We start from the raw sequence: 8024 nt of genomic DNA on the forward strand, positions 1-8024 counted from the left end.
GTAATATATAAAGTAATACCAGTGTTTATTTAACCAAGTCTCGGTCAAGTGACATAACATGTAAAAGAAAAAAAATAAACTAAAATAATAGTTTTACATGAATTTCAATGTAAGATCTCATGAATATAGCATCAACGACACTTAGCAAGACTGTTTATTTAAAGCAGCATCAACTATATTGTCGCTGAGCGTGGCTCTGCTCATCTCATCAGCATTTACGTAAAAACCTCACGTAACTGTACATGGGTCTAGCATTGCTCCTTTTTATTTTATGTTTTGGGCGCAACATCGATCTCACTGTCCGAGGGAGCTGGAGGGATCAGTTCTTTTTGCACGGCGGCGGGCAGGGCGTGTCTAAGGGCATCTCCAGCCGTTGGCCTTTCAGGAGGGGCAAAAAATCGCCCCTGGCGCACCGGCGCTAAACCGTGCACTGGGGGCGTGATGCCCAGTCGCGGCCCCCCACGGGATTTTAAAAAAGTCAAATACGGCGCAAACACGACTCAAATTTAACGCAAACATCGGCGAGTTCGTTCAAATTTAAACATACTTTAAAAAAGAAAAACTACCGCGGGCTACCCCCGCCGTCTCCCTCGCCGCCCGCCCACGCGGTTCTACATGCCGAGGAGGCGGTAGAACCGCGTGTAGTCACCGTCGTCGTCGTCGTCGTCGCCCCCGCCGACGCCTCCGCCGTCCCTGCTGCATCCCTCCCCCGGTTGGCGCGGCGGGTTGGACGGTCCGGGGGCGTCGTCGTCGTCGTCGCTGTCGAGGACCACGACGCCGTGCTCGTCCTCGCGCCCACGCTTGCGGGCGGCGATCTCCTCCAGGGCCCGGCGCTGCCGGACCATCTCGTCGCGGAGGTAGTCGTCCCGCGCCCACCGCAGGGCGTCCTCGTCGGAGAAGCCACGCCGGGCTATCTCCTCGTACTCCGCGGGGAGGCCGGGCTCCGGCTTGGGCTCGACGAGGACGAAGCGGCCGGTGGGGGAGGCGTTGTCGCCGATGCGGACGCCGGAGCTGCGGGTGCGCGCGCTGACAGGCGCGCCCTGGGGCTCCGGCTTGACGGGGCGGAGGTGGAGGCAGGGGGAGCCGCCGGACGAGGAGGAGGACCCCCCGGTCTCCATGCGCCTCGGGGTCCAGGAGCTTCCCCGGCGGCGGGAAGGACGGGGGAGCGGGGTACTCGAGGCGCGGCGTGTTGCCGCCCTCGATGTACTCGAGGACGGCCTCCAACGTGCGCCCGGGCACGCCCCACCACCGACGCCGGCCGACGGCGTTGAGCCTGCCGGAGGGCTCGACGCCGTTGGTGGCCTCGAGCTGCTCGGCGTGACGGCGGCGGAAGTAGGGCTCCCAGAGCGGGCTGTCGGGGACGTACCGTGGCCCCTCCCTCGCCGCACGCGGCAGGGACGAGCGGATGCGTGCGATCTCCGCACGCCGCGCCGCGCCGGTGGGTATCGGGGGCACCGGCACGCCGCCGGCGCTGATCCTCCACGCCCCGGGTACCCGCATGTCCGGCGGGACCGGGTACTCGGCCTCGAAAAGGAGGCGAGCCTCGCTCTCGTGAAGATGGCGGCGGCCGAAGCCGTTCGCCGCCGCGCCGTCGCCTGGGAAGCGCTCGGCCATGGGTGCTGGAGACGGCGAGAGAGAGGAGAGGAGGAACGACGACGGCGAGAGAGAGGCGAGGGAGGAACGACGACGGCGAGAGAGTACGAGTCGCCGAGTGCTCTGGGGCGCGTCTTATATAGGCCGAGGCGCCGCCCGTGCGCGAGCCGCCGTGAGTACGCGTGGCGGGCGAGGGAGGGCGAGGGACGCGCGTCATCCGGTCTTCACTGCGCCGCCCGTGAGGCATCAATGGCGCAGGCTGACCGCGGCAGCGGCAGCTTTGGCATTGATTCGCCGCGAAACGAGGCGATGAGGACGACGAAGGGGCCGAGAAGAGGTATAAAAAAAAACCCAAAAAAAAACCAAAAAATCCCACAATTAATTTTAAAAAGATCGTCGCTGACTTCGCCGCGAGAAACGAAGCCATGAGGACGACGAAGGGGCGAGGGTAGAGTCGCTGACGCGGCGGGCCCACGGCTGTTTCGCGCCAAAACAGTTCGCCCCGGCGCCCCCGGGCGCCCCCCAGCGCGTTGGGTTCGGCCTGAGTCCGCCGGCGCTGTTTTCGGCTCAAGCCAGCGAAAATCGGGCTCCTGTGGGCGTGACTGGACCGATTTTTCGGTGCCGGCGCAAAAAAAACGCCTGGGGAGGCCTTATTGGGGACGCGGCTGGAGATGCCCTAAGTGGGTGGCGCGTGCATCTCCGTACCGGAACGTCTTCACGGGGGTCGTCTGCACCACGTGGCAGTTCGCGCAGCCGTTGCGGCACTTGGGGCCGACGTCGTCGCAGAACATGCCCCCCGACCAGGTGCTGCAGTTGTCGCAGCACTTGGGGAAATCGACTGCACAGGCAGCAGATATAGAATCAGACGTTGTTCCGCGCGAGACAGATACGTAAATTGGGACGGACGGTAAGCATCAGCAGTGAACGTACCGTCGACGGCCTGTGAGTGTGAGAGGATTCCCATGACCATGACGGCGTGGAGGATTAGGATCGCCACCAGCGTGCTGCTCTTCATCCTTGGTTGGTGCTAAACTTGCTCTTCCCACTCCTGTCGATCTGCTCGTGGGATGATGGTTTTGTGCTGTGCTTGTGTCTGGCCAAAGCTACAAGCAACTCTCTCTATATATAGCTTGCCAATTTTCTGCGTCATCTGTATACCAAAATTGTTGTCCTGGTGGTGGTGGGTGGATAGGTGCTTGGGATAGGCTTTGTTTGACTCCTGGCTTAGCTTGGTCTTGGGTCCTTTCCCTGTCTTGGACCTTTTAGGCATACACCTCCAATTCGATCTCCATCTTCCACGCCCAGTCCATGCACCTATTTTCTGCTCTCATAATTATTATTGGCCATCTTCGGATTCTCATACCGAATTCGAAATTTCGATAGAGTAAAAGTCCAAGTTAACACGCAGCATTTGGCCTTCATCCTTACCAGGCCCCAGCACAATTCATCTAGAAAAGAAGACTACGGCACAATCTGCCAAGCAGAGGATGCAGGTCTACCTCCATTCCTGCATAAGTCTACAGAAACGGGCCCTAAGACAGCTGCGCCCAGAGACCAAATTCACAACGCATTGTACAACTCATCCCATCATGGCCAACAGCGCACTAGCGTCAAGCCGGACCATTACTGTACACAATTCATGGCTAATCCTCCACTTGTCACATACTAGCACATAAACCAGACTCTTTTGCACGGCACTGCTACATACATACATACATCCACGAGGACCAACAAAGGAAATCAGCAGCAGGCACCTCAACATCATCTGTCATCGGTTGGTTTTCAATCCTCAGACTAGCAAAGGCAACGCAAAAAACGGCAAAACAGGCAAGGCATTGGGTGAGATGCACTTCTCCAGCTCCTCCATGTCCGCCAGCGGTTGCGCGTTACTTGCACCATCAACTCTGTAGCATCAGCACGCCATCGTCCCACCACCTCCCTGGACGGCCTTGTAGCACTCCAGGCTGCAGAGGGGAAGCTTCGTCTTGGAGTCACGGTACTTGTAAGGGTTGGGGCATGAGGGGCCTGCGCACTTCTCTCTTGGAGGTGGGTAACTGGAGAAATGAAAGCCAAGCCAGGGGTGTTGAATGTAAGCACACGTTACCACAATGAGAATCAAAATGAACTAGTCACTCGCAAATGATGCATGTAAAATAGCCAGAAGTAGGCATTGTATTTAACCTGACAGGTTTAGAGTTAAATATGCTAGGAAGGCCCATGGTATCAGGGAATGTAACAATTGTTCCTTCTGGTCGCATTACGCACTGGATGCAGCTTCTTTTATATTCCTCGAATTTTGCTTGCTTTTCCTGCGTGGCAAGAATGAGAAAAAAAATTAATGCAATTGCCATTATAGCTAGCAAGGGAAGAAAGGACAGCTACTATACAACTCTGATGTATTGTACCTTGTCTTCACGTTCTTTCTGCTTCCTCTCTTCCTTCTTCTTCTCTGTGTCAATCCCCAATATTTTCCTCATTGCTTCAGCCTGTACAGTAGGGACCATTAAAATTGGGTCACCCAACATAAAAAAAGAAAGGAAGCAATGAGCCAGAAGAAAAACAAAACCTGTTGCTCTCTCTCTGCCTTCTCTACTTGCATCTTACGCCTCTGAGCCACTTCTGCTTTCTTGGCTTGTATCTCCACATCTGAAAGCTTATCCTTTTGCCCTGCAGCGTTAAATACCAAGACCATTTAGCATTTTCTTCTGAGATACAGCACATTAGTTATCAATAAATATACTCGTATTAACATATTCTAGGAACTGTACTTCTAGATGATGGAGCAGCTGGTAACCCGTCGGGAAATTCAATCATGCTTTCACCATGGCCACCCCTGCCTTGGAGGGCTCGCTGCCTTGTTGTTAGGCCAGGAGCTTCAATCTTTACACCCAAAGGTGAATCAGCTTCAATTAATCTATCAGACTCATCCAACCCAAATTCCTCCTCTACAATAAAATCACTGGTATCCTCCAGTTTCACCTTCTTCCTAACATCTCTGCTAAATTGTGACATAGTGAAGTCGTTGTCCACTTCATAAGGAGTGCTCTTATTTTTAGAAACCTTGGATAGCTTCTTTTTCCTGAGACCATCCTCACCATAACCATAAGCTAGAGGCTGGTCAGTAGCCATGGGCTGTTCTGGTGCCGCTTTAGCCGCTTTAAGTTTCTCAAGATAACGTAATTCATCATCTTCATCATCAGAATCAAGAGTTCGCTTCTTAGGGACCCTTTTGCTTTTGCGAACCAGGTCAGAAGATGGTGAAATGTCATGCTTATCTCCACGTTTTCCATCAACTTGATTACCATGACTATCCTTTCTTGTGCTGTGATGTTTCTGCTCACCAGAATCCTATGAAAAGAAGGGACCCACTTAGAGCACAACAAAAAAATGAAAACAGGCAGTTTGCAAAGCTATCAACATAAATTAAATATAGTACTTCATATTTACCATTTCAGTCAAGATACCTAAGAGAAACCAAAACAGGGCAATTTGCAAAGGCATATACAGGATAAACCATAACACGGGATTTTGCAAAGGCATGGATAAGGCAAACCATAACAGGGCATTTTGCAAAGGCATAGATAAGACAAGGCAAACCATAACAGGGAATTTTGCAAAGGCATAAATAAGATAAGGCAAACCATAACAGGGAATTTTGCAAAGGCATAGAAGAGAGTTGAATCAACAGCAAAAGAACATTGACTCATTGGCATATAAGATTACTTCACTACAACAAATACTACCATTCCGACAACCGACAAAAGTGTAGTCGTTATAAATTAAATATAGTACAGACAAGAAATGAAAACGGGCAGTTTTCAAAGCTATCAACATAAATTAAATAATAGCACCTGATATTTACCATTTCAGTCAATCAGATACCTAAGAGAAAACATAACAGGGCATTTTGCAAAGGCATATACAGGATAAACCATAACACGGGACTTTGCAAAGGCATGGTAAGGCAAACCATCACAGGGCATTTTGCAAAGGCATATATAGGATAAACCATAACACAGCATTTTGCAAAGGCATGGATAAGGCAAACCATAACAGGGCATTTTGCAAAGGCATAGATAAGATAAGGCAAACCATAACAGGGCATTTTGCAAAGGCATAGATAAGATAAGGCAAACCATAACAGGGAATTTTGCAAAGGCATAGACAAGAGAGTTGAACCAACAGCAAAACAACATTAACTCGTTGGCATATAAGATTACTTCACTACAACAATACTAACATTCCGACAACCGACAGAGTAGTCGTTATAAATTAAATATAGTACCGACAAAAAATGAAAATGGGCAGTTTTCAAAGCTATCAACATAAATTAAATAGTAGCACCTCATATTTGCCATTTCAGTCAATCAGTACCGAAGTGAAACTATAACAGGGCATTTTGCAAAGGCATAGACAAGAGAGTTGAACCGAAAGAAAAACGACATTGACTGATACGCATATAAGATTACGTCACTAGAGTAAATACTACCATTCCGACAAGCGACAAAAGAATAATCGTTGCTACAGCTGTATCAGTCTTGTTTTCACATCAGCGATAATTGGATGGGGTTGTGTTATTTCATATGAGCTCTAAAATAAGTACATTGTACTACTATGAAATGACAAGTAAAAGCATCTCTCACCAATTACCTACAGACAATACTTAGTTCTACTTGAAAAAATTAAGCAAGTTTCTATATGATAGCATATTCCGTTTGCGCAGGTTTCTCCGTTAAGTAGAAACAACAAACCTTCTGCTTTTGGCGATGGAAAGAGACATCCGATGTGCCAGGCATGCCAACGTCAACAGGCTCTTGTTTCGGTATGATTCGGTTAAGTCCGCTAACCTTGAGCTTAACTTTTCTCACCCTATTTTCCACTGGCACAGGGGTGTCCCTTGAGGACAACTGCGAGGCATCAGTCGATCCAGGGTTTCTTGAGGAGGCCAGTGCAAGAACACCATGAGTAATATGCTTGGCATCATTGGGCTTGCTGCTCCGATTGTGGCCAATATCAATATCCCCTGCAGATCCCTCCTCTTTCTTTATCTTCTTGGACAGGGCATTCCTATGGTGGGTGGAGCCCCTACCTTCAGGCCCGTTGAGGTACAGCTCCTTGCGCCGGTGCCCGCTGGCCTCGGCAGCTGCCTCATCTTCCGGGGAAATGCTCCGCGACGGCGCGCACGATATGTCCTTGTACTCGGAAGCGAGCTGCTCCTTGGGCCTCGGCCTCCTGGACGCGACGCTCCTGGGCCTCTTCATCACCGCTTCTGAGGCGTTCAGCGCAGAGTTCCCGAGCCCATCCATCGCGGAACGCGCCTATCTCCGGACCAAGGCCGCGCTGTACTTGCGTGCATTGAAATGAAACCACATCACAATCATGGCACCATATAAACAGTAATTGCAGATAGATACATCAATCAACCGAATCAACAGATACATCAATCAACCGAGCAAGCAGGCGACCAGGAACTGTGAGAGCCCCATCCCCGAACCCCGGCAAACAGGGTAGCACAGCAAGAGCATATGCGTACACCGAGAGAAGCAGCGGCGATAGCAGGTTGGGACCTCGAATCCCCGCCCAGAGCGAACACGGGACCGCCCACGGGCGCGCCGGCGAGCAACTCGGACGGATTCGGAACCAGCGCGTGCACCCCAAAACCCCCCGAAAACCCCTCGGTGCGAGCAAGCGCGCGGCGGGCGCGGAGGAAACCAAATGGACCGAAATCGGCGGCGGCAGCGGGCAGGAACCCTGGGTAGAGCGTGTCGTTACCTCGGAGGGGAGCGGCCGCCGGCGCGGCGAAGATTGGTGCGGCGGCGAGGGGGTGGGGGGCTAGGGTTAGGGTTTGCGGCGAGAGACGAGGGTGGGGGGAGTTATTTGGGCTGGGCCCGGCGGAGTGAGGATGGATGATGTGCCGAGGGTGGGGAGGGGAGTGGAGGGGGATGATGCGGGGCGGGGCGGGGGGAGGAGAAGGGTGGAGGCGTGGGGCTCGTTGGTGGGCGACGCGTAATTTCTCTTTCTCCCATCTCATCTCTCTTCTCTTCTAGCGGAACGGGGGAGTGGGCTTTGCCAGCGTTCCGCTCCGGCCTCGTCTCCCTCCTCCGCCTGCCGCTTTAGTTCACGGCGCCCGTGCTCCTGCTCCCCCTCTCAATGGACTTCTTGCATTTACGCCCTCGGATTATCTCTCAATGGGGTTCGTTTGGCTCGTTGGACCAGTTCTTTCTTGCCACACTAGCCACCCAATCTTGTCGCCGAATCGGTTACATATACTCATGGTGTCGCTATAGCTGTTGATGCAGTGCGCGTAGATCATGCGCTTCTAGCGATGGAGAAAACTTATTCAACTGCATTAACGATAACATTGAGGAACCTTTGTGTTCCCTCCTCGTACTTTCCGCCTCTCGAGCTCCTCCAGACACCCCCCCCCCTCA

The 8024-nt window shown here is 52.3% G+C and overlaps 2 protein-coding genes across 3 annotated transcripts; both read right to left on the bottom strand.

The window, feature by feature from the left end:
• Window positions 1-2067: 2067 nt before the first annotated feature.
• Window positions 2068-2940, bottom strand: LOC125511109. Its single transcript, XM_048676397.1, has 2 exons — window positions 2524-2940; window positions 2068-2431 (listed from the first exon to the last, which is right to left on the bottom strand). The coding sequence occupies exons 1-2, from the start codon at window positions 2606-2608 to the stop codon at window positions 2244-2246; spliced, it is 273 nt and encodes a 90-aa protein (XP_048532354.1). The 5' UTR covers window positions 2609-2940; the 3' UTR covers window positions 2068-2243.
• Window positions 2941-3143: 203 nt separating this feature from the next.
• On the bottom strand, window positions 3144-7646 carry LOC125511108 (INO80 complex subunit B-like). Of its 2 annotated transcripts, none has more exons than XM_048676396.1 (7): window positions 7366-7646; window positions 6345-6939; window positions 4362-4941; window positions 4160-4260; window positions 3999-4079; window positions 3775-3902; window positions 3144-3647 (listed from the first exon to the last, which is right to left on the bottom strand). In XM_048676396.1, the coding sequence occupies exons 2-7, from the start codon at window positions 6897-6899 to the stop codon at window positions 3506-3508; spliced, it is 1587 nt and encodes a 528-aa protein (XP_048532353.1). In that variant the 5' UTR covers window positions 6900-6939; window positions 7366-7646; the 3' UTR covers window positions 3144-3505. The 2 variants fall into 2 exon arrangements, with proteins under 2 accessions (XP_048532353.1, XP_048532351.1); XM_048676394.1 differs by having other exon boundaries at window positions 6345-6933; window positions 7366-7643.
• Window positions 7647-8024: the final 378 nt, after the last annotated feature.

This window comes from Triticum urartu, chromosome 5 (genome assembly GCF_003073215.2).
Source record: "Triticum urartu cultivar G1812 chromosome 5, Tu2.1, whole genome shotgun sequence".
NCBI lineage: Eukaryota > Viridiplantae > Streptophyta > Magnoliopsida > Poales > Poaceae > Triticum > Triticum urartu.

Coding starts and splice junctions, on each gene's coding strand:
- LOC125511109 (XM_048676397.1), bottom strand. CDS start 2,608: ATGAAGAGCAGCACGCTGGTGGCGATCCTAATCCTCCACGCCGTCATG. Junction 2,432..2,523: donor ACACTCACAGGCCGTCGACG/GTACGTTCACTG, acceptor CTGCCTGTGCAG/TCGATTTCCCCAAGTGCTGC.
- LOC125511108 (XM_048676396.1), bottom strand. CDS start 6,899: ATGGATGGGCTCGGGAACTCTGCGCTGAACGCCTCAGAAGCGGTGATG. Junction 4,080..4,159: donor AGGCAGAGAGAGAGCAACAG/GTTTTGTTTTTC, acceptor CCTACTGTACAG/GCTGAAGCAATGAGGAAAAT. Junction 3,648..3,774: donor TTTAACTCTAAACCTGTCAG/GTTAAATACAAT, acceptor TCATTTCTCCAG/TTACCCACCTCCAAGAGAGA.